We start from the raw sequence: 26,190 nt of genomic DNA on the forward strand, positions 1-26,190 counted from the left end.
TTGACAAACTGACAGCAGCCACATTAACTTCAGTCTCTCAGATTTGCATGGAATTTTGTTCTGCCAGCTTTAGCACTGGGAAAAAAAGACATGGCTTTGCATCTACATGGTCATGAGGTGTAAGATTCTGGTTACCCCAATTTCAGGCCCTTGAATCTAAATCAAATAGCTGAAGCTACTTTGACATACTAATATGCCATCAGTCATTTTGTATGCAAATCTTTAATGCCAAAGCAAACATTTTGCCACAAGACACAGGCTTTAGAGTGCCTTTCTCTGCTTTCAGGATACAATTACTTCATAATTCTTTACTTCATTTATTAAGATTTAAAATAGATTTTTGGAAATGCTTTCAATTTAATTGCTACAGTTTTGAAGACTCAGAAACTGTCTTCTAATTTGCAACCTGACTTAGTTAAGGCCAATATTAATCTTATTTTCTTATGTTACCCTTTAAACAGTGTTGTTTGATCCCTGCTGCCTATCCTCTCAGTCATAAACTCCTAAGATACTAACGTTTTTAGCTTAAGTAAGGTGTTCAGAAGCTCTTAAGTTTTAGCACTTGTTTAAAGTGTTTTCAATGTCAAAACTCTCTGCCTAGGACCTTTTGAGACATGAGGAGTTCATTTGCTTCATCAGTGAACACTGAAGCTACTTAGCACAACTGGCTTCAGTTGTTCAGGAATCACAACTGATTACTTTGTTCCCCAAGCCTAGGGGCTTGCAGCAGGGGTAGGAGGGAGGCTACTGCTGTTACAAAAATATACAGTGCAATAACCAACCAGCAGATTCTATTCTTCAATAAAGGACATTATCTCACCAGTTCATTCCACAGCCACTATTCCCTTGTAGAGTCCACTATGAATGCAAGAGGTACTGCGTAGCCTGTGGCAACATATATCTAAATACATTTATGCTGCTTTCACAGTTCATGTTTCTCCTTACAGAAAGACACCTGGATCTCGTAGTACCTTTTATTGTCATGATTTAGCACAAAGATCACAACACTGATGCCTGGATTTTTCTTTTCCAGTTCAGAAACAGGCACCATAATGTGCCCCTAGCTAACAGCAGTATTTTGGGTTACATAGCACACTAGTATCTCTGATTACTGCAAAGCAGGCATTGTACTTAACAAAACTCAAGTATGGGATTTGCTATAGAATAAGCCACAAAGCTTTTGAAATTACCACACTCGGCATGACAGCTGGTGAATATTTACACACAGCCAGTTAAACCAAGTGAGGACAAGCACCAGATGAAAACTCAATGTGAACTGCACTAGTGTGTTTTTTTCTGCCCTCTAATGTACTGAATTACGTTACCTTTCTGTAAAAAAGACACTGTTTTGTTTTTGTCAGTAGGAAGGGGAGGGATCAAATACCACCTATGTTTGAGTACAGACATAAATTATGGTATACAACATCTCTCTATCAGCCTGACCTGCGTGTTGAGTCCAACCAATACAGAATACCATGTCTAAAAGAGTACCTGACAAGTTCCTAGAAGTAAAGACAAAACTTTATTAGTAGTTACACAAATGTAGTCATTTCAGCTCAGAAATGGTTCCAGTTACAATACATTCTCATTTGCAATAAATAACATTTTTCTAGAAAGAGATTCCTAATACAAATTCTGTTATAGTTCACCCATCCACCCACAGGGAGAAGTGCTTCCATACAGAGACAAACTACTGATGTATGGCTCATCTGCACTTGATTTGTAGCCTGTGCAGAAGAAAAAATGATTTGCCTTTTTTCCCTTCTTATTAAAATTTTATTTCTAAGCTTTAAGGTTCCCTCCCTTGCCTTGGGGTGTTCAGGACCTAAAAGGTATGTGAAATGGGTTCTCCTTTGCTGCTTAAGTATGGGATTAGTATTCTAGTTAGGGAGCAATGATAAGCAATAGTGATGTTAAGAAACTCTAATTCACCTCTATCCCATTTCCCTTCTTCTAGAGGAATGTTTACCACTCTCAAACCTCACATAAATGGCTCAGAAGACTAAAGTAGCTGACATTTTGTTACCACCATCCCAAAGCTCCAGGTGACTACAGCCCATTAACAGTACATTGCAGGGCAAAATTTAGTTTCACTTGAGACTTAAGAATAGGAAATTTGCCTACAAACTCAATTATTTCAAGAACATCAGACCTGCCTAAGGAAAATTTAAATGCAGCATAGAGAACACAGGCATGTACTCAAGTTCACACACTGTTTGCATACAAAAGACCAATAAAGGAAATTAGCATTGTACAAGCAAACACAGCTGACAGCACAAAACAGATGCCTGAACAGTACCTCTATCTAATGCATCAGATGGAGACTACTAAGACTCTGTTTACCCAAAAGGACACAGTTGAAAATGTACTCTTACACAGGAAACAAGAATAACCTTTTTTTCCTTCCCCAAATAAACAATCCTCTGCAATTAGAACATTCACATTTTACTTGAATTTCTCAGCAATCTAGTTTGTTAATGTGAAAGGTTGAACCACAGGACAGAGAATTTGGATTCACATCTCAGGAGATTTACCAAGGTAAATTTTGTTTCATACTGCAGTAGCATTTTGGTCAAGAAAATTAAAAACACAAGCTAATGACCTGTTCACAGCGTGGCAGTTTCATCCTGCATATACACTGGTATGGAGTACTGAACCTGTTTAATGCCTCAGGCATAATGGTAAGGAAGTTTTTTTCCAAAATATACTCCTTAGTTAAAATGCAAACAAAAGCAGTCCTTTTACATAGCTGGACAATCTCTGCTTGTGCATGCATCAGCACATATAAATGTAAAACCAAGATGCAAATGAAGATCCAGTGCTTACACCAAGGCTATCGGGAACTGTTAAGTATCAGCACACTGTCTCCCTTCAAAGAGAGTCTGTATCTTATCAAACTGAATTTTTTCTTTATTTTCAGTGGACTGAGCCGTTTATGACAAGGTATATCTGGTCTCTTCTGCTTTCCAGTGCAGATGAGACTGTTGAGAATATCCCCATCCCTATTTCACAAAGAAGCTGACAGCACTCTTTCTGTATATGAAGGAAAATGGTGTGTGGAAGTAAACATGAGGACTGAGGACCTGCTTCAAATCCATTGTAACACAAACCAGAAGGCTATGATCAGGATTCTACCATTTTCTTTGCACCTTAACTGCTAGTTTTCTGACCCTTTCTTTTCAGGTATGACCTGACATCCTGCAAGAGAGGAACTGCTCTACAAAAAAAACATAATTATACTGAATCAAGATACAAGGCTTGCCACAGTCTCTCCTAAATTCTTGACAGAATCATGCTTGGCCTAGTGACACAAACAAGTGATATGACACATTCACAGAGCCAGAAACCATTATTTTCAACTTCTGTCCAAGTTTCATATTAAGAGCAAGCCTGATCTTATGTAAGAGGAATGACTTCTCCTTCCAAGGAGGTGGAAGAATCAAGTAGTAGAATTAGAGGCAGTTGAAAAATTTAAACTATATTCAACTTTCAAAACATAACTAAAATACTGTTAGCAAGGAAAATATCATCTAGAGAACAGAATTTAGTAAGCAGCTTCTACTTGCTAGGGCCCTATGCAGTAAGTAGTTAGGCTAATGTTTCTTACTTGCTAGGGTGAGGAATACTTAGCTAAATCATGCATACGTTCTCCTGGCACATGCACTTACCATTGATCCAAAGATCTGATCCCACAGCATGTGTGTATAGGAGGGGGAATAGCCCTGGGCATTCTGCAGCATTAATGAAAGCATGTTTATGATTCCTGTAGTAGTTTTACTAGATAATTAGTCTTTAGTTTGTTTTTTTTTTTTAAAAAAAGATGCCTAAATTTTAATTCTTTGAAATAACAACCTTCTAGGCTTCAGCACCAGCTTTAAAAATGTAAAACAAACCCAAAATACACAAGTGACTGACTTCACAAAACTGAAGGATGCTGCTGACTGCACTATGTCCTAAAAGATTAATTTATAGATAAAGGCACATCGGATACCATATTTAACAGAAGCATTAATGGCAGCACAGCCAATAGTTGCTTATGTAACCACTTTTTTTTTTTAAATGCATTTTTCCAAGAGCATAATTCTTGCTAGAACATTTGGGAAATTTGTGCAGAATGGATTAAGCCCAACATTTTGATTTTAAAAGGGGAAAAAAAATAGTATTTTGAGTGGGTCTTAACTTTTTTCACAAATGGTTTAAAGTGAACATTGTATCTGGAGCAGAAATTGAAAGACATCAAAACCTGACCTTGCTTTTATTGACCTAGTTATTTTAAAAAAATATATATACTCACACACACTCAAGAAGGGGCCAGGTGAGATGAAGTAATTTCAATATATAGCCTAAAACCCCCATACACATAGAGGTAAAACTTGGCTTCTAAAAGAAAGCAAGTCATACCATATATACTGCATCTTGCTGGTGGGTATCGGAAAAACATGGAAAATGCATTAGCCCCTTTTAGCTCTTCACAGCCTCTCCCACAATGACTCCTGCAACCACGCTCAGCTCTCCTCAGTGCAGCATTAGAAGCCTTAAGGAGTGTTGCTGGCTGCATTTGAGAATCAAAGGTATGAAACCAGTTAGGAGCATGCCATGCCATGCTGCTGCAACTTCTGACTACTGATTTCTTCCAACCTAGACAGTACTTCTGACTTTTGCCCAATTCCATTAACCAGAGAAGCACAGAAGTCATAGTGTTCAACCCAATTACTCTGTTGTGTTGGACTCCTACAAAAAGATGGAGGAAAGCCCCAAAATTCTCCACCAAATTTTTCCTCATGATGAAGGCTGTGGCAGGTGCACCTGTCTCAATAAAGACCAAAACTTCTCTGCTACTGAAAGAGTTAAAACTAGAAGCTATTTGCGGGTCACCACACCTCTGTGGAGGGATAGGAAAAGCAAGGCCCTTCAGTCAACAGACAAGGCCTTCAAGCCAATGAAATGCCTCAGTTGAGAGATCTAGATCACTGACCACATATGACCACAGATCAGATCTGACCAGGGTACAAATGGAGGCTCCCCCATGCCTCCACCCCCCACCAAAGGCTAATTGAGCCAGTCCTCCTCAGAACAGCAGGTCTACAGCCAGGGACTCTCCCCTTGGATCAGGATGCTGCCTAAGGTAACTCCTTGAGGTTGAGAGCCCTCACTTTATTAGGTGATTGATTGCACATTTTGGGTCATCATCCCTAAAACTTAAGCTTGTCAGCTATGCAGTATTAGTTCCGTTTGACAGACATCTGTACCTATATTTTACTAACACTTACCAGTGCTAAACAATTTTGATTAGAATAAATCTAATTTTGAATACCTGCCTTGTCTATTTTGAGACTCTGTTATGAGGTGGGCTATGTCCCCTCCGTGACCCTTGTCATCTGCTGCCCTTGATCTCTATACTGCTCCGCCCTTCTCTGTTAATGGATTCCTCATCAACAGATTATTATTTTTTTTAAAAAAGCCAACTGTACAAAATGCTCCCAGAGGAATGTTTTCTCCAGCCAAATACATCTTTCCTCCAGCTCAGCCCAAGACTCCCAGCATGTCAGTAAAGGACCCCAGGAAAGGATGATGTCATGGCCAGACACTACTACTAACACAGATGCCCCCACAATCAAGGCCTATGTATAAGAGCCAGGTCTTCAGTTTGGGATTTCAAAACCAGTACTGGGGCCACAGCTTTAAAGCCTAACAAGCACACTGTAAAGAAATTATTCAGATTTTGAACAAGAACATCAGAACTCCCAACACATGTACCCTTCCCAAACACCTACAGGGATCTCATTGGGCCAACACCTCTAGTCACTGAATAGCCATAGAGGAAAAAAGTAAAACAATATAATGTTTAAGCTAAAACCTTCCTGAGTACCAATCCCCATGACAATGAAAGTAGGTGTTGAACCTCCTGCTCCACGTAAGGTATTTTGCCACAAGCATTTCACTACAAGTGCCTGGCACATTCTTTAACTGAGCACTGGGGTTGACAGGTGAAAACTCATCTCAGCTGAGGGTTCAGTCTTAAAAGCTCCAGAGCTCCTTAAAAGCGCTCTCTAAGCAAAAGGTTGTTTGGGATGCTCAAAATGCTTCTGAAGGGGCATCGCACTGAGTCCTTCCTGCCTTTCTGCTACTGTTTCCTGGCTGGACATGGCAGACTCCAGAGAGCTTCGCTACAGAAGCAACCTAAGGTGGGACATCCCTGCAGGCTACTTTCGATGTAAATACAGGGAACATTGCATCCTACAGGACACAGATGTATCATACTACAGCTGATTAAGTGCAACTGCTAATTGTAAACTTCCTTTGACAACAAAGACACTTCCATCTGATGATGAGCACTACCCTAGAAAAGGAAGTCACAAAGCACAGTCAGAGATAAATACGATGCACTAAAAATGCTCTCTCTCTGTGTTCCCAACCTAAACTGAAAATGAAGCCTGTGGTCACATATTGCTCTTTACAGCTGTAAGGGATTTTATCTATGTTGGCTTTCACTGGTTTACATCAGCGTCATAATCACACTGCTTCTCCAAGAAAAACAGCAACACAGGACACAAATCCATATGCATCTCAGTTACGATTGTTAGTAGCATAACAGCCCTGGCTAGTTTTGTAGCAATGATACAGGTAAAAAGGCCTTCTGAAGTTCAGACAAACATTCAGCATGGAACATGCGAGAAATAAAATGTGCTTTTCTTTGTTCCTATAATGGTGACAAGAGCAGTTAGTTGACCATCTAATCCTTCCCCCTTCCTTCCCCTAACTGTACTAGAAATTTACCCTTTCATCTGAAATTCGCTGATATTTTAGGATGCTTTCGTTTTGGAAAAAACAGAGGTGGGCCAACATGTTTCAGACATGTTAGACCAGCATGTTCGGTGCTTTCACCTTCATTCGGTTATCTGTCTTTGGAGCTGTAGTTGAAGGAAACTCCATTTCTCATGGATCCATTCATGAGGGTTTTAGGATTCTCTCTTTCAATCTTTTCTCTGCTGAAGATAGTGTCCTGATCACTGTCAAACTCTGACTCAGAGACCATCAGACTGGAGTTGTGTTCCGTACTTCTGTGTTTTATACCTGACAATAAAAAAAGCAGGACAAACTTATTAGAAAGGTTTCAGTTTAGTGACAACTAACCATCCTCTCCTCTGCTGGGATATGAAAGATAAGTGAAGACATTCTCTGCAATCCAGCATAACAGTGCGTACCACTGCCACCACCAATATTAAAACTGGTCTAGCAGGTATCATCTATTGTTGGGCAGATACTCTTCTGGCTTCACTGCAGGTCCATCAGTTTATGGCCCTGAAATGTTTCAAATTTAAACACATATATTCACAATTAGATGGTCTTAGTACATGCCTGATGTACTTTTAATAGCTTGAATCTGGAAATTAGTCTGTCCACTCAACTATGTGATTGACACAAGTGGCAATGGAAGGTCATGGTCTCTACAGAATTGTTATATCTGTCTTTCTAGGATAACAGTTCCTCAGGATGATTTTACCTCCCTGGATTGCAGTATTTCCCCTGCTAAAAAATGAAACTTAGGTAAACCAAAATATATGCGAACAGAGGGTAGCAGTTGAAGTCTACTAATGTTTAGCAGGGCACTTATGGGCCAGGAGGGAACTGCTGTGCAGCAATAAAACAGCTCCAAATCAAAGCAAGTGCAGGGGAGGAGGGATTACATAGAAAAAAATCTGTCGGACAACTGGATGCTCTAGATTAAGGTTAAAAAAGCAGCTCAGAGCACTAACTGAGCCCAAGGTCTCAGAAAAGAAATGAAGTGATCCTCCCCCAACCATTTCATTGTCTATGCTGGCCTCTGCCATTTCCAAACTTGTAGGCCAGCTTCTGGGCTCCTGCTGACTGCAGGTGTCAATTCACGTACACTGACTGTAAGCCTGGTGGATAAGCTCTCAGCTGAAACAGATAGCACTTACCATATTTGGGTCGTAGTTCCATTCTCTCCTGCTCGTCTATATTATCTAGGATGGTATATTTTGTTTTCTTTCTTATCTTCGTCCTCTTTCTGCTAAAAAGAAAGTTAACATAAAGACATTTAATTCTCACAATCACACATAAATCCATTCCTTCTCCCTTTTCATATACATAGCTACATACACCAACATACAGAACCTCACTGTACTTTCTCACATCCACTTAAAATGAGTTGTTCCAGTTTGTACCTGAATAAAGCAGCTATACAATCTGGACTAGAGGGTATAATTTATTTTCTGACATACAACGACAAAGAAAACAAGAAGGACTGACTTGCTTTCCTAGGCCTCTGGAGTTTTCAGTTTGTTCAATTTCAACATAGTAACTAGACACAAAGTAGACATATATTCATTTGTTTCCAAACAAAATTTCTGTAAGAACTGATTAGTCCCCAATTTATTTTTAACTGAGAAAATTTAAGTAGTGCTTGTCTGATTATGCTTACAGACAAGACCAGACAAAAATGGAGACTGGCTCCCTCATATATATGCAGGGACAAAACCCTACTGGTCTGTGGGCAAATCCCCACCGGTTCTTTCTTCATTTAAATCCTTCCCCAGTATCCACTTCCACATGTTGCAAACATCATCACCTCTCTATTAAGGTTCAACTATTTGCAGGAGTTACTCATCTGCTCATTAATACCATCAGAAAAGTCCTGGAGCCAGAGGAACACAGAACTATTTGTTGTATTGGATCAAGAGGGAATGAACAAAGGATTTCAGGGTAGAAATGAGGGCATTCATGCATGAAACTAAGAGGGCACCTCCTAGAAGATACTGTCACACCACAGGCATTTTTCTGGCCCTCTTTCTCATGACTTTGGGGTGTGTGTGTGTGTAACATGGGACATGCCCTTTGTCAAGGCAAGAATTGACTGGCAGTGTCTGGAGAAGCACTCCCACCCAGATTGCACAGTTCACAGTGGAGAAGCCACCTACTGCTCAGCCAACACTACAGCAACCACCAGCCACTTAGCCTCCTTTACAGTCTTGCAAAAAAATGGGAGCTAATTTGGCAACTCAAAGTCTTTAAAACCTTCAAAACTCCAGCCATATCTTGGACTAGTGTATCTTTTTCCTGTAGTTCCCACAAGGCAGAGCGTATGTCTTTCCATTCTGTCCTGTGCAGCATTTCACTCCTCTTTTTCACACCTATCTGCATCAGCCAGCCCACACCCTCTGGTGCAAGCCACTTGAGGACAAGGGACAGAAGCAGCTGGCCTCCATAAACAATCCCTTTTCTCATCAAATCCACATAAACCCATGAGGATCCACCCCACACTGCAGGGGGGGAGTGGGACACACTTCTATTTAAACCTTTCTACTAACAGTACTATTCCTTCAACCATAAAAAGAAAACCAGTATCAACTCCCACACATTTCAAAGAGCATCCTTCGTAGACTGAAAAGACACCCTAGAAAAAGCTGAAAATTCAGGCAGATTTTGATGACATTTCATTTTTGCTAACACCTGAACAAGCTATCTATTTGCTGGGCTTTTTCAGCAGCAGCAAAAACACTTGCTCTAGTGACAGAACTTACAGGGACTTGTCACTTGAAAGAATTTTTTATCAGCTCACTAGGAAAGACTGGAGGGGAGGGTATAAAGGGAAATGGCATACGGTAGTAGGCAAAACTGTCTAAGGAAAGAGGAAACAAGAAGTTTGTGTGACTGACATCACTGGAGTATTCCTTGCCTGTCAGCCAGATGCAGCCCATATGTCTACCCTTCCTGTCCAAGGTTGACACCAGGTTGGGAGCAGCTCCATTCCCATAGCCTAGCATGCTCCTACATCAGTGACCTTCAGGGTATGACTTTTTTTTTTTTTTTTTTTTTTAAAGCATGGAGTACCTTGGAGGACTCTGTGGGAGACCATGAAGATCTGCAGTATACTCTCAACATTTTAACATGCATTATCTCTTAATATGAAGGATACTCCAGTATTGCCTTTCTGGTTTTGAACATGCGGAAGAGTAGAGAGCTACAAATGGATACTCCTTTTCAACAAAAGTGTGTCTATACACAAATAGCTACAGGAAGCTCCTCACATGTCTGAAAAGAGTTCAATGGTTTAGCGCTAAGGACTGGACTAAAATGTGGCAGTTGCATGCAGTTTTTGCATATACCCCATGAAAAAGAAACACAAATCATGTACCTTTTGCAGCAGCAGATACAGATCCAGGCAAGTCCTACTATGACCACAATCAAAATAAAAACAGATACAGTCACATAGAGTATACTCCACTCTGAAAAAAGAAACACAACAATGCTTTGTAAAGTAATATGAATATGGTAATTTCTAATACAATTCTATTAAAATAACCAATCATGAGGAATGGGGAGTGGCAACAGGAACTTACAAAAATTTAGCACTTTCATATTGTCAGCAGAATCCCTAAAAATTCTTAAGCCTCCAGATTGAAAGTACATGTTTGAAAATTTTCTTCCACTCCAATACCTTTTACCATCCCAAGACACCGAAAGTCTATGTGGTAACTGGAAGTCAAGAGGGCATGATTACCACCTCAGCTGTTGTTCTCTAACCAAAATAAACATAGGTGTAACTCTGGATCTGGCATTTTAGTAGTGCTTTTTTAAAAACAGCTGATTACAGACAGATCCTTCTAGTTGCATGCTTACATTTGTAAATCCAGGAAAACATGAGGATACAGAGAGATGTGCAATAATGTGAACTCCAACACACGCATACTCACTATTTCAGAGTTCTTATTACACTATGGAACAACACAGCATTACGGAAGGGCTGTGAAGGTCCCAGCCTCAGGCTTAAAACCTGGTGTCCCATTCTGGTTGGTCAATTAGTCTTCACTTACTAACAGACACACACACATGGCCCATGGATACTTAATGACTTGTAGCAAGCTCCTTATAAATTTCTATTAATTTATTTGAAGACTAGTGCATTTCTCAGAAAATGTCTCTAAGCCTTCATAGTATTAAGAGTTGAGCTTTATTTCAACTTAAGTAGAAGACCAATTTAGTTAAATTAAAACTATTAAATAGTTGAGATAGAGAGGCTTAGCTGATATGTTAGGTGTGCCACAGAATATAGACATGATTAAGCTGATGAAACTAAACTGCATTTCCCAGGTACAACAGGAGAGCTGAAAGAAACAGTGAAATTAATCATGCTAAAAAGCTGAGGTTTTAAAGGTGCCTATATTGGTTAGTCCAGACCACTGGTGTTTTCTTTTCTTAGGTCAGATCATATTTCTGGCACAGAAGTATCAACCACCCACTCAGAGAATCAAAGATGTTGCCTCTTTTGCAGCTTTGCAACAATTGGCTGAGTACTCCTCAAAAGCTTTGCAAGGCCCACAATATTCAACAACCATTCCAACTGGCCCCAAATTGTTGCAAGACCTCTCTCCCATGACAAAGTTTTCATGTTTTTTTCTTCAAATAGTGGTACTTCTTAAAATTTAAACTTTTAAGATATTTTAAATATAGGCTACTACTGTCAAGACATTATAATTTCAAGATGTTATTCAAAATTTTTTCTATAGAAAGACACTGCTGGGCCGGAAAACTGTTCTAGTCTTCCCTCAGCATCTACTTCCTAAGTACTCCCCATTCTCACAGCAAATAATCAACAGTCTCACAAGATGAGTGACTCTTGAAACACATCCCACAATACCCAAACTCACCACAATTACTCTCTCCATCATTTAGGTAACGGTGAATCAAGTTTTCCATCCAGAGCTGGTAGCAAATGCAGCGCTTCGTTATAGGGTCACAGTGTCCATGTCCAGAACATTTTAAAAGACAGGCTAAGAACAAAACCAAACAGAGTCAGTTGTGTAAATGGACAACTTGTCACACATCCTCTTACTGTGAGACTAGACTGTTAGTAAAGCACCTAGTTCATAACATTCTAATATTTTTAAGTCTTCCTTTCCTTCCCTCCTGTTATGTGTTAAACGCATTTACAGTTCAGCAGACTGCTGGCTGTGTAGAGAAAGATAAGAATATACCTTACGCATACAATATTGAAATTGTATGCAAGTCAAGAACAGTTGATTCTAACCAGAAATAAAGATGAGTTGAAGTTGTAGAACTCAGACCTGCCCCTTTATGACATATTTGTAAGAACTTCCAAAGGATCTGAGAACTGAGGAATATCAGCGTTCTCAGGTTCTAGAAGACAAGCAGCTTGTCAATAAACTAGAGTGTATTTCATTATTTCAAAACTGAATTATAGTACCTGGGGCCAATATGTTTACATACCTCACACGTTTATAGTAGTAGTACTGCTAGATCAACACATCATATCAGACTAAAATAAAAAGTTACTTCCCTTAAACAGAGTACTAGTTCGCTTTGTTAAGAAACATGTTAATGCATAGTTTCAAGTTACACCTACACATTTTGGTAATCCAAGTACATTTAAAAACAGAACAGTTCTTTCCAACAGGTAAAGACAGAATTTACTACAGAATCAAACACTATTTTATTGCCAGAGCTTGTTCACTCTGTTTCCATTTGGATCATTATATCCTGATTTTAAATTATGGAGAAGTCATACCTGTAGTATCTGAGTATCATAAAGGGTTCACATTACTAGTGAATCGGCTTTGAAGTTCAAGCATGTTTTGATGGAAAAGAAGTTCATTATAAGAAACCCCAGCAACCTCCCTACATTGCAAATATGAGTAGACTAGGTTATAATACAGCAATCACCTGATTTTGCCCGATACAGACAGACAAAATCAAGTTACATTACAAGCCTATTACTGAACACTAAAAGCCTTGAAGGAACCAGACACATGAAACATTCTATTTTATGGCTGTATTAAATTTTGCCCATCTTCCAACAAAAGATGGTATGAGTGGGGTATCTTTATCCTTATTCCCCAGGACTTCCTGACACAGACCAGATTAAGATATGCTTTTGCCTGCTGTTACAGACGTCTTTTAAAAGAACGTAAGTATCTGGCACTAGTCCACCTCAAATGAACAAGCATTTTAAGTACTGTCTTCAGCATCATCTTCTGGAAAGCTACATCCAAGTCCAGACACCAGATGGCAGACAGAAGGCCTTCATGCCTGTTTCCAGGTGCTGTATTAACCACAGGCCTGCAAAGTTCCAAGATGAGCAAGCAAGCACGAACCAAAACATACCAGCTGTGTCAACCCGCAGGACTTTAAAAAGCAGAAAGTCAGCCTTCTCTTTCAAAAGCTGCACATGCAGAGTTCGTGAGATTTCTGATGCCTTGATCACCTTGGAAGGATGACCATTCTGCACATAGAACACAACCGCAGTGCTGCAGAAAGAACAGGTAAGGTCATGACTGCTGTCAAAGATCACTTTTGTCAGGCATTCAGTTTACAGCCTTCGGTTTTGTTTGTTTCTGGAAAGCAAATGTCACCACTGATAATGATTAGGGAACTCTTGTCCCTGCATCAGTCAACTCCATGCAAATGCCTTGGACTTCATTCATAGCCGGGAGCACCAGCAATTCTCTGGCGTCTCAGTTTCACAGAAGAAAGGGGAGGACAACAGAAAAATGTAATTCCCACCTTGGTCTTCCTTACTCTCACTTTAAGAGAATTATGTATAGATTTGCTTTTCCTACTCCCATCTAGAACCTGTCACAAAGCACTCAAGCAGTCTGAGTAACTAAGAAACTGAATTTAAGAGGAAGAAAAGCTCAGAAGCAAGGGAGCCAGAGAACTTCATGTGGAAGCCCTTCTCCCCTTCCCTTCCCAGCCCTTTTTAAGTTGGGTGGTGATCTCATCCTGTATCAGACACTTCAGGGAACATCTTTATGTGAAAAGTAGTAATTGGAAGCTGTGATTAAAAATATCATAGCTATAATGCTAGATTTTCCTTTTTTTTTTTTTTTAAAAAAAAATTACCAAGTAGTTAACAAGAAGTAATTTAAAGATAACTCATGTCTCTCTAACTGAGAAGTTTCTCTGGGTATGCAAAACCATCTCTATCCCTCTACACCGAGTAGAGGGGGTAGAAATACCCCCTTACTCTTGAGAGTAAGATGCCACACTTGGGAGTATCCACTGTGTAGTTTTCTCTGCAAATAAAAGATTTTTAATCACTGGTTACCTGGGAAAATATTTATAAAAATACTTAGAATATCAAAACCTTAGAGAGGAAGTAGAAGAAAAGGGGAATAAAACAGGTTTGATCAGAAGACACAGCTGGAACCTTATTTTGAAATACAGTACTTGCTTCACTGTGAGAAAGTCTGTCTCTCTCCATCCAACATTTGGGAAAAATAGGAGCACTGTATGGAAAAAAGACACTGAAATATATGCCTACACTTTCTTTAAATCAATAAATAAAAATCTACACAGAGAATTTTTTTTAAAAAAAACCAAACCCCTTCAGTTCCGAGCCTCTAGAGAGCTAGATTCACCAATTCTCTACCATATCAGAAGAAATTTACCTTTTGAAGTATATACTGTTGAAAGCTATAGCATTTTTTTGTCAGCTTAGAAAATATTACTTTGCAACTAATTATAAGCTCTGTTAGAGTCAATGAAAAACACAAATCTTCCTGGCACAGCATGCTATCTTTGTACCTTATATCTGAGTAGGCTTGTATCTTCTGAACTTTGATATCTGTATCCAAAACATTCAGCAGTACAGCCAGCTGTCTCACCAGGGTGTCCTTCTGCTGTTCACTCAGCTGTCCCACTCCAACTTGCAGAATCAGCTCCACCAGACCACTCCTTTTGGGATCTGACAGAAGTACATGCTATTCTTTCAGAGCCTCGCAAATATTTCAGTACCAACTGAAGACAACATGCGGTACTCAAAAGTATTTATTAATACTGTATTTTCCTGTGTAAGACCCATATTCCTTACAATCAAACCCTTTCGTCTTCTTATAAAGGTACTTAGCCTACATTTTCATATTCTCTCTGAAACAAACCTGGTGGTGGGTCCTAAGATATCAACCTAGCTTACCAGTTGAAAGAAAGCACTTCAGTGTGTACTTCAGTTCAGCATTAACACATTTCTGTGCAGAACAGTAACTTCTGTTCCCCTAAATGCTGTCATCTTAAGGTCAGATGTAAGCATTAGGTGAGTCTAATTCTTAAGTTCCCTGCTAGTTATCTACTACTGTCTATCACCCAGGAAAAGTGAGGCAAAGATGGACTCACATAGTAGCATGCAAAATGTGAGTGAGTGTAAATGAGGATGGTCAATCTGAGAACGATCAAATATGTTTACCTTCACAAACTGAGGGTTCTGTTAAATAATACTTGAACTTCTAAGAGTGCCTTGCAAACAAAACAAGCTTCACAGATATCCAATGAGAACCCTGAGCCAATTATTGTGACTACATTCAACAATAAAAGTGAGGAACAGAAATAAAATCATTGCCTATGAACCAGTCAAACAATAAGTCTCCGACAGACCCAAGATTTCAGACTCGTTTCCTGAAACCTCAATTTATGCTTCCATCACTATTGTGGTTTGAGCTCAGAGGGCAACTGAGCACCACACAGCCACTTTATCCTGCATATGAAAACAAGTCTATATACAAGCAATATCAAACCATGAAAAGACAATTTAAAACACCAAAAATTCTTTGAGGTTTGTTTTTGTCCTTCAGGATGAAAGAAAACAAGTATAAAAACACACTTTCAACCATCAGACACACAATTGCAGCATTTGTACCTAAAATTAATGTTCAGCTCTCATCTCTTTCCATTGGCCAAACTGATTAACAACCAGAAAAAAGAAACAACAAACCTACAGTGAATGAAAAGCAATAAAAACCTAATGAAAATATAAAGGAGAAAGAATAATTTTTATCTATTTATGCTTCCAGTAAAGCAATGGTGTAATTGGTAGTTAAGAATCCTGACGTGTTCTAACACACTCAGGCCTACTGAGAGAACATTAAGAAGGTAGGAAAAGAAAGACCTCTTTGCTTTGTGTTTTAACTTGAATGTTGTCAACATTGAAATAAGTAAGTGAAAAGGAGAACAAAGATGAGGTATTCACAACGTATCGATGACCTTTTAATTGTCATACCAGGCCGCACTTCAACAGTTGCTGAATCAATATCTGAGTCTCCTTTAGCATCCGTCACTTTCAAGTGAAAAGTATAGGTTCCTTCCACCAGATTAGTTAGCTGCAGTACTGCCTCATGGTCTGAGCCGTGGATCACATCCTGAAAAAAAAAAAACAAACCAAAAAAAAGGTACCAGGATGATTATACCCTCAGAGAAAGTTGCAGGTGTAACTATCAAGTCAGGTATCTGCGTAACAGCGTAAGTTCTTGCTTTTAGCTTTTTGGACAAGTGTGACCTACCCACGCTTCATAGCAGAGCAATGCAAATTTGGAAGTGGCATATCTGAACAGTATGGATATTTTCATTTAAAAAAGAAAAAAAAAAATAAAATCAACAGACAGAACAGTTGACATTCTCATGTACTCATCTGCTTGAAAATCTGACACAAGTTACATTATTTCTCAATTTTACTCCAATATTCTTAGTTCTGCTTTCTTAACTCCCAAATTATTTCCTTTCATTGGAGTTCATGTATTTCCAACTAACATCTCTGCCAGTTATATTTAAGCTACACCTCTTCAATTCTTCTCATATCCTCATGTGAACTGCTTCTAGAAGCTTTGTTATCATTTTGCTGTTTCTCCTCTCCTAGACCTTGGTGATTTGCCACTAACTTCCTGACTGTGAAGAGCTGTCCACAACACTGTGCAGATAGACAAAAGAAGTTATCACAGTTTCAGTAGCTGACACATAAACTTCAGTTTATCATGAGGTACCTCTGCTGTCTGCCTCCAGTTGGGAGAGCAGACTCCACTGCCCTAATGACCCAGGTTATTCACCATGGTCTGCCAGGCAAAGTATCTACATATCTAACACCAAACACCATTTTCATCTTAAACCACAAGTTTTGTGTCATCTGGTACCAGACATGATTCCTTAGTCTTTATTGGTACTTCTTGCTCTCTCAGATCCTTCCTCCTTTGCAGTGTCTGGATTTCAGACTATTCTTCTCTCAAACATATTATCTTGGTACTATCACCAATTACTCTAAGAAACACAACTCTGTTCTTCTGTCTTGAGCCTTTCCCAACTAAGTCCACACTGCTGCAGTCCTCTTACTTAGCTACCTGCCCTGGTTTTGACTGGGATAGAGTTAATTTTCTTCCCAGTAGCTGGTACAATGCAATATTTTGGATTTAGTGTGAGAATAATGTTGATAACACTAATGTTTTAATTGTTGTTAAGTAGTGCTTATCCTAAGGGTTTTTCAGTTTCTCATGCTCTGCCAGCAAGGAGGTGTGCAAGAAGCTGGGAAGAAGCACTGCCAGGACAGCTGACCCCAACTAGCCAAAGGGATATTCCAGACCATAGAATGTCATGCTCAGGATATAAACAGAGTAGTTGCCTAGGAGGCAGATCACTGCTCAGGCATCAGTCAACAGGTGGCAAGCAATTGCTCTGTATATCACTTGTCCTTTCTTGGGTTTTATTTCTCTACCCCTTTTTATTCTATTCATTTTCATTATATTTTGTTTTAGTTATTAAACTGTTCTTATCTCAATCCATGAGTTTTACTACTTTTTTTCCCCCCAATTTTCTTCCCCATCCCACTGAGGAGGAGGAGTGAGCAGCTGTGTGGTGCTTAGTTGCTGGCTAGAGTTAAACCATGATACTACTGTATTCTGTAGCTGTACTGAAAGTATCATAAGCCACTTGAACTAAGGCATTAGAGAGAGCAGGGGAGACAAACCAGAAACAGACACCATGCCTCACACCTCCTTGCTCTGCTGCAGTAAAACTACATGCGTAACAAGAGCTGAATTTGACACATTACAACCTTCAAGAAACTTACCCCAGCTGCTGGGCTTTGACCATCCCGAATCCACAAATACGACACAATCCCCTGGTCATCAGCAGACCTTGAGCCATCCAAGGTAACAGAGTTATTTGGAAGCACTAGAACATGCTTCCCACCAGCATGTGCTCGGGGTGGACTGTTGTTTTCTAGCCATAAAAACAGTGGAGGAGAAGGATTTGCTTTCAAAACATGTGAAATGTGACATGCCACTGCCAATACACCCACACTGCAATTTTTCACCTGATGGTTAGAGGTAGTAACAACAGAATCAGGTGTCTAAGATACAGGGAAAGGATGAGTGGGTAGACAAAACCTGGCTCCAGAATTATTACAGGCTGACAAAAGCAGAGCTGCACCATGAGGACAATCCCAATAAGAAGTACTATCTAAAAAGATATTTTTCAAAAAGCATTGTGGGGCACTCACAGTCTCACAGTAACTATAGCATCAGATCATCTCAGTCAAACAAAAAGATTTTCTGGCTACTCAGAAACACAGCCCACAATGAGATCACCATGCTGAGCTCTTCTCATCTTGAGAATCACTTACTACCTCATAGAAACTTATTTAGAATTTTATATCTTTACAATGCCTGCATTTAGGCAAAGTGTAATAGAAAGAGTAAACCTAGTTCCCAAATGCTTTTTGCTTACTGCTAGCAGTGAAATTAAGGCATGCATTTTGAGTACAGCCAAAAACCACTAAAGAACCATGAACACGTCCTCTTTCCAGAAACCAGACATCAATGACCTTTGTTTAGAACACAACTGATAAGACAGAGCTCCAGGAAGCTGTGAGGCTGAGTGAAATACTTAGCTGGTCTGAATATTAGGTTGAACATAAATAATTCAATTTTGGGCAGATATCCAGGGCACTGGCTGGAGATCTTTAGAAAAGTATAGAGTTTTCTGTGATGCAAGTGACCATCTTGTCTCTTCCAAGTAAACCAGCTGATTAAACTTGGCTGTTGGAGCATTTGAGTATTTTTCATATTGGACCTGTGACTGTCATTAGTACATACTGTGGATACACTTCACATCACGGTTGAGACCATGAGACACATCTGGGCAGAGCTGCTGACACGTGTTTCTGACTGAACACATAACTGAAACTCTGAAGCAGTTCAACCAATGATGCACATGGGTAAAACTGCATCCAGCTTCTCCAAGATTCATTCATTCTGCAGTGATACCAAGTGAAAAAGAAACAAGGTTGCACTGTTTTCAAGAAAGTCAGCAGCTAAGATTCTAATGCAATTCTACTATCATTTCATAAATGGTATGGGTACCATACCTGCAGAGCCAGAGTGCATCACCTCCCTCAAAACACAAAGTATGCAACAGAAAGCCAAACTCCAGACCAAACAAGATATGAAATATATTACGACACCTTCTTTAAAAGGAGGCATAGCCTTATGAAGATTGTTAAAATCACTCCCTAAGGAACAACATGAAGCAAAAGATGGTTGGATTATCAGCACCTGCAAACTCGAGAATGCAACATAAGTCAAAGCTATGGAATCTGTCAGGACTACCTGACAGTACTTCTGCCAGAAGAGGAACAAAGCTGCTGAAAGGTCTAGAGCACAAGTCTCATGACTTGCGAGTGGCTAAGGGAACTGGAGCTGTTTAGCTTGGAGAACAGGCAGCTCAGGGGAGACCTTATCGCTCTCTACAACTACCTGTAAGGAGGCTATATTGAGGTGGGTGTCAGTCTCTCTTCCCCAAGTAAAAAGTGATAGGACAGGAGGAAATGGCCTCAAGTTGCACCACAGGCAGCTTAGATTGGATAATAGGAAACATTTCTTCACTAAAAGGGTTGTCAAGCATTGGAAGGCTGCCCAGAAAAGTGGCTGAGTCACCATCCCTGGAGGTATTTAAAAGGCATGTAGTAGATGTCACACTTAGAGACATGGTTTAGTCATGGACTTGGCAGTGTTGGGTTAACGGCTGGACTTGATTCTAAAGGTCTTCTCCAACCTAAATGATTCTATGATTTTATGATCTCACACAGTAGGTATTATCATCCTAAAGCCTCTCCTACAGCACATGTGTTGGGAAAAAAGAAATAATTTAAAAGCCACCACAGTAGCTGTTTCTCTGGATCAAAAACCAAAAATGAATACAGATCTTTTAATGTTGTTTTTAAGTGGAGATTGGTATAATCTGACACCTTACTTCTTGGATGTTACTTAAGACTGGCAGTAAAACTGCTTTACTGCTCAAAGCTTAACTTTGAGAATAAAATAAAAACATATCCTCTTAATGAAGTAGACATACTATGGTCAAAAACAGTATTTTGGAGGTTGGTTTTGTTGGGTTTTTTTACAACTAATTCTGCATATACTTAACTTTAAAAAGCTTGCAGTAAGCAAAGGTAATTCTACCAGTCACTCACAATACTACTTTATTACAGAACAGCAGTAATTCTTCTTGAACACCCTTGAAATATGACAAACACACACATTATCCCTTTCTGTTTCGGTTTCCTTTACATTCTGTTAGTGATTGAGGTAACTAGCAAGTTGCCTACCATATCCTAAGAAGCAGCAACTAGACTTACCTTCCTTCACAGTAACAGACAGCACAGACGCACTGCTTAAGCCCTGTTGGTCTTTCACGGTCAGCCTGAAGCGATAGGTACCAACCTGAAGACCAGTCACAGTTGCTATTGCTTTGTCACCATTTTCCATCTGTACAGAGCTTGGTCCACTGAAACAAAACATCTCAGAAAAATAACCCTGCACAGCCAGCCAAATTGTTCTTTCAGCAGCATCGCTCACGCCATTTGCTTTTCTGTATATCATAGTTCTACCACTGCTATAAGCACTGATGGTTAAAGAACTATAAGATGCGAGTTCCGTTCAGACAATTCATAAATCAATCATTTCTTTGAAGACATTCAAAGCATCCACGCATCACATACTCAGTGATTAGACGAGTAGAGAATTCGCCCTGGAAGTTCAACTTCCTTGCTATGTACTATGATGGGAGGACGCAAACACTGTTGCTCTAAGAGCCACTCACAACATGTACAGGGTGCCAAACCTATTCTTGTGCCATAGATATGACAGTTGCCTGAGCTAATACCTTGACCTCTTATTAAGGATCAGTTAGGTTTTCACGTAAACATACAATTACAGACTTTTGTAAAACCTTTTCAATTATCATTCCAGAGTGCTTTAGTCACCCACTACTGAAAGCTCAGACCAAACTGATTAAGTGGCTGAGAAACCCTAGTTCTAAGCACTGATGGTAAAACTTTGCCCATTATAATAGGGTACCCAAACCTGTTACTCACTTTTTAACAGGACACATGGAAGTTCCCGTCATTTTTTCTTAACTTTATACTCGTAGGCCTCAAAATTACATATTGCAAAACATAGGCAGAGATTGCCTAAGGTTTCCAAGTTGAATTTAAAATTCCTGTCTCTTATCCTATTACCAACTGAGCGGGAAGATCCTCAAAGCAGTTCTCAAACAGTGCATCACGCAACACAGCTGCATAAAGAGACTCTGGCACCCAAACACTTTCACTTTGTTCTCTGTTTTTCTGGAGATTAATAAAATGTCTAGTAGATACCTGATATTTTCCCAATGATAGAAGACAATGCCTTGGTCATCTTGGCTTTTGCTTCCATCTAGTGTAGTACTTTCTACTGGGAAGGTCAATTCCTTGTCAGGACCAGCCACTGCTACTGGAGGGCTGTTATTTTCTGTAAAAGTAATATTTAGCATATGACTTTTGTGAAGTAGTCACTGTGAAGGATTGCCAGAGGGAAGATTTCGCACAGAATATTATATTACAAATTTGCAATATTGGCTCAGAGGTACAAGCCACAAGTATAACATGCGCAAGCTGGCAGAAAATACTAGGTGGGAAAGACCATCTCTGCAACAAGTCAAATCTCACATCAAGTTCTTTCCTTTTTCAGTCATATCTGAAAGCACAGTCACGGTCCAAAAATTTTGCAGCATGCTCAACACATTGCATGAAATGTTTTACAACAAAAACAGTGGGGCAGTCTCCTGGTTCCACCACTGCATCCCTTCCAAAACCACCCACATGAATGTGGTTCTTTGCCCTCAAAGATTATACTGGCCCAGGTTTTCTGTTGCTCAAGGTCAATATGATGCCATTAAATTTATGCCAGCTTAGAGTCTTTGAGGATTTCATGCAGAAGCGTATAACCTATTATTCTGTTTTCAACCTCTGCTTTTGTAGCATGGTAAAGCCGGCTATCCTACCATTTTCCTGGATATTTATTTACCCTTAGACCTGACTTCAGCAATAGCACCTTCCTAGTTCCACACTGTAACAGCTCTAAAAGGCACCAACACATGCTGTACTTCCCATTCACATTTGATTTCTGCAGTAAACATCAGTTGTGAAGTTTTCCCAGAAGGGGTCATCTACGAAAAGACGTGCAATAAGCAACAACAGGAAAATAAAATGTTGTGCAGGGTGGAATGTGAGACTTTCAGATGGGCAGAAAAGGCCACTTTGGATGCAAGAGGCAAACAAGTAACAAAAAGAAAAAAGGCATTAAAAAAAAAAGTCTCACAAGGCCTGGACCATTTGGACCCATTCATTACTCAGCTCCCAAATCTAAATAAACATGTGAAAGATGCAGCTTTTGAAAATTCCTTGCTTGACACTTTTCCCTAGAAAATACAATGCAATTCTAGTGAGAATTCAGATCACGCAAGGATACCTGAAGGAGAACTGCAAAAAAGTAAGAAAACTGAACAGAGCACTGATTGATACTCTGAACAGCTTTGCAAAACAGACTTTGTTGATATTAAACTCAAGGGCTACATTTATTAAACGCAAGGGCTACACTCAAACATATCTCTGTGCAGGTTGCCTTATGTAATCAGGCTGGCATGAGCCCTCAGGATCACCACCTGGACTTTCTATAGTTCTACACTTGCTTTAACTATTTGCTTCATCAGAAAATGGAGGCAGAAGAGTCCTTGATGCAGGGATACTGGACATTCAGACTGCCATCTCAGTGGTGCAGTGTGGGGAGATGAGGCATTTGAGGACAGTGCTAAGGCATAAAGCTGGCCCAAGCCCTGAGGGACCCAGACGTGTCTGCAGCTGACTTACCAGGCTGTACAATGAGTGTGACCTCAGCTGTGGACCGCTGCCTCGCAGAGTCTGTGACAGTCAGCTGAAATGTATAATCTCCTTCCTGCATTGCAGATAACTGGAGGTACGGTGTCCGCACTCCCTGCACGGCATTTATGAAGACAGAGAGAACAAGATAAAAGAGAAAGGTTTATATATTATGAAAGGTCTTACAGAGCAAACATGGAGAGAAAATAAAATTTGCTTTAATTCATAAATACAGTGTTTGAGAAAGCAGTTTAAGCACCTTGTAGACAGGGAGGAGACTTAAAATTTGATGCGCAAATGGATGTAACTTACCCATTATTGCAACTGTCCCTACCAACCCAATATCTATAGACAAGTCTTAACTTCTATTGTTGGTATAATTTCTGCATTATTTCTGAACAACAATAATTGTTAAACACATAGGACATTAACCTCCTCAACTAGGAAATTAAACACTGATGGAAATTACTACAGCTTATTCCACTTCCTTAGAGACATTTTAAAAACAATTATCATTACATTAATATATTATTTATAAAAATTGTTTAACACAAAACCAAGTTTGACTTGATCCCAGACAGATTGTCTTATCGAAAAAAACCACATTAAACAAGACAACTGTCCTGAGTATACTATTTCACAGTATTAGTTAATAAGGTCATAAAATGACTAGGCCCAGCTATAGGTCCTTTTGCTAATAAAAAGAACATTTGTGTCATCTCTCATATGAGGAATAACGAATCACAATGCAATTAGGTTGTTTGGGGTCTTTTTGACAAAGATGATAATGCGAACTAAGGGACTTGATAAATGATTAACTAGCGAGCAGACATCCTTATTACATTGCACTCTAACCATTGATAATGCACCTGAGACGAGCATCCTCAGCTTTAGGGACATAGAAAAGATAACCAGGCTCTTGAAAAGAAACTGTAAAAATCCTCTTGCATTTTCACATTAAATACCCGAAGAATCCATTAGATATCTCAAGCACTCATTCACTTCTTTCAGGAAGGTTGCTGTAAGATTGAGTAGCTCTTAAAAACTACAAGTTCAGGTTGTCTGGATGCTTTTGGAAAATGTTTGTCTTGGTAAATGAACAGAAATAAGACCTTCCACAGTTTCATAATTGCCTTTACAGTATATGCTTGCAACAATATTACTCCTTTACTAAACAGACCTACAAAGTGATCTCTCCCCAGTCCTTGAAGGTCTAAAGCATTTGCAACATAGCAGAAATCATGTCTCTTATAAAAAAATGGCTTCTGAGTTTCAGCTGGCTTCATTACACTAATTACCTCAACTGCCTACAGAGCTACAAGAATCTTCAACTTACTGAGCACAAGTCTACTAAAAATTTTTATTCACTTTTCTCAGATTTAAAAAAAATAATACAGCCACAAAAATAAGAGAATAAATTCAGTTAGCCTTCATGGGAAACCCATGTTTCAGTGTTAAAACTTCACCACAGAGCATGGCTGCATAACACTACCAAGTCTTGTCCTGTTTCACTCAGAAAATTTTCTCTTTGAGTCCTACTTTCTTCAGGATAAAGCATTACAAGAAAACTCTGACTACTCCCACATTCTCCCCAAACTAGTTTTCAGCATGTCCAGAGTCTCAGAAGGTGGAAAACTGTAAAGCAGACTTTAGGGTCCAAGGACAGACACTGTGAACTCTAAGTCTTCCAAACCATCAGGGAACAAACAGCAGGAATCAGAAATGGCAACAAGGAATGAAAAAAATTATGAGAAGGAATTAAAAGCAGTATCTAATATAAGAGCTGAACAGATTGGAGAGGAACAGAAAAAAAAAGAAAAAACACCAAGCAAAAAAAGTAACAGCACTCCAGACATTTCAGTGCTCTGAGTAGTTACTTCAGTATGTGTTAGAGGCAAAGACAGGAGAGCGTTCCAATCTTATGCAAGGAGGAATAGACATACCTGCATTGCTACAACCTTGCCTTTGCTTTTGGGACTGAGCGACCACTCATAGCTGACTATTTCATGGTCATCGCTGCTTTGGTTTCCATTCAGTGTGATGAAGTTCTGGGGCAAGGTGACTGCCTGATTAGGTCCTGCATTGGCAATAGGTGGGTAATCCACTGGTTTGTTGACAGTCAGAGATGCAATGGTGGAATTGGCTGCCCCATCTGAATCAATCACTGTGAGCCTACAACAAGAAAACAATACTGGAAATCTGTTAAGATGGACTCTGCAGAGTTCTAAGTTCAAAGGTTAACTTTTTCTGGCACTTTTCTGAATGCCATCTAAAACAGAGCCACTGATTAGATTCTATGAACTTCTGCTTCAGAAACACATATCGCTCAACTCAGGTAGGAAAGAAATTCAGAAGACTGTTTTCAAACACAGCTTTCAACCTCTAAGAAAAAAAAAGCCCAGCTATTCCAAATCCCAGATGAAACCCCTTCCCTGCCGTCAACAGCAACTTCAAACAGATTTCACTGCAAATTCTCTAAAAAATTTATTCAATAAAACACAGGGATTTCATTCACCAGCCATAGTGGAACAGTCCTTGTTAACAAACAATTCCAAATCTACTCTGGATGTTCAGAAGTGTTGCTTATAGCACAGTAGCAATTCCTAACTTCTTATTTCTTTGTGGCACACTATTACTAATTTTAATGGAGCTTAGTATCAACCCAGATTTTTCAAAGATGTCAAGTCACAGAAGTAAAAAATGACAGGGTTTAAAACCACTACTATTGCCTCTCAGAAACATAACAACAACCCTCTTAAAATAAGACTGCTGCAGACACCTAGAAGTGGTGAAAGGCCACTCCGCAGTGCAGTAACCAACTACATCTCTAATTCACCTCTGTTGTGAAAATTACATACAGCTGACCACATGGAAGGGAACCACTCTTTAAGCCTTCCCTGAGAGTGAACAAAACTAGCGCTCATTAATTCTGTCATTAGGGAACACATTTTTGCAGTAGGTACGCATCCATGTGTATCAGGAGCACTGGATTTTGTTGACCAGCTAATTTCCTGTAAGCTTGAACACACTGTTCTGTTTTTCAAGTACCTCAGCCTCTCTCAAAGGTGCAGAGATATAACAAATGATTTCTTAATTCCCTAGGGTTGGGAATGCACTCAGAGCACTGTTAGTAAGCAAGCTTTGCCCTTTTTAATACAGAAAAAATCCTATGCTCATTTCTGCCACTGTACAATATG

General features: G+C 39.5%; 1 protein-coding gene across 2 annotated transcripts in view; it reads right to left on the bottom strand.

The window, feature by feature from the left end:
- Positions 1 to 1,541: 1,541 nt before the first annotated feature.
- KIAA0319 (KIAA0319 ortholog) overlaps positions 1,542 to 26,190 on the bottom strand; it is a 64,314-nt gene continuing 39,665 nt past the window's right edge. For both annotated transcript variants that reach the window (XM_074899755.1, XM_074899756.1), the window contains 12 exons: positions 24,937 to 25,165; positions 22,985 to 23,108; positions 21,455 to 21,587; positions 20,435 to 20,583; positions 17,867 to 18,018; positions 16,034 to 16,172; positions 14,569 to 14,728; positions 13,147 to 13,289; positions 11,673 to 11,795; positions 10,160 to 10,250; positions 7,944 to 8,035; positions 1,542 to 7,074 (listed from right to left, as the gene is read on the bottom strand). In XM_074899755.1, the coding sequence (XP_074755856.1) occupies positions 6,896 to 7,074; positions 7,944 to 8,035; positions 10,160 to 10,250; positions 11,673 to 11,795; positions 13,147 to 13,289; positions 14,569 to 14,728; positions 16,034 to 16,172; positions 17,867 to 18,018; positions 20,435 to 20,583; positions 21,455 to 21,587; positions 22,985 to 23,108; positions 24,937 to 25,165 (1,714 nt within the window). In that variant the 3' untranslated portion in view covers positions 1,542 to 6,895. The remainder of the gene's footprint in view (positions 7,075 to 7,943; positions 8,036 to 10,159; positions 10,251 to 11,672; positions 11,796 to 13,146; positions 13,290 to 14,568; positions 14,729 to 16,033; positions 16,173 to 17,866; positions 18,019 to 20,434; positions 20,584 to 21,454; positions 21,588 to 22,984; positions 23,109 to 24,936; positions 25,166 to 26,190) is intronic.

This window comes from Athene noctua, chromosome 2, assembly GCF_965140245.1.
Source record: "Athene noctua chromosome 2, bAthNoc1.hap1.1, whole genome shotgun sequence".
NCBI classification, from domain to species: Eukaryota; Metazoa; Chordata; class Aves; order Strigiformes; family Strigidae; genus Athene; species Athene noctua.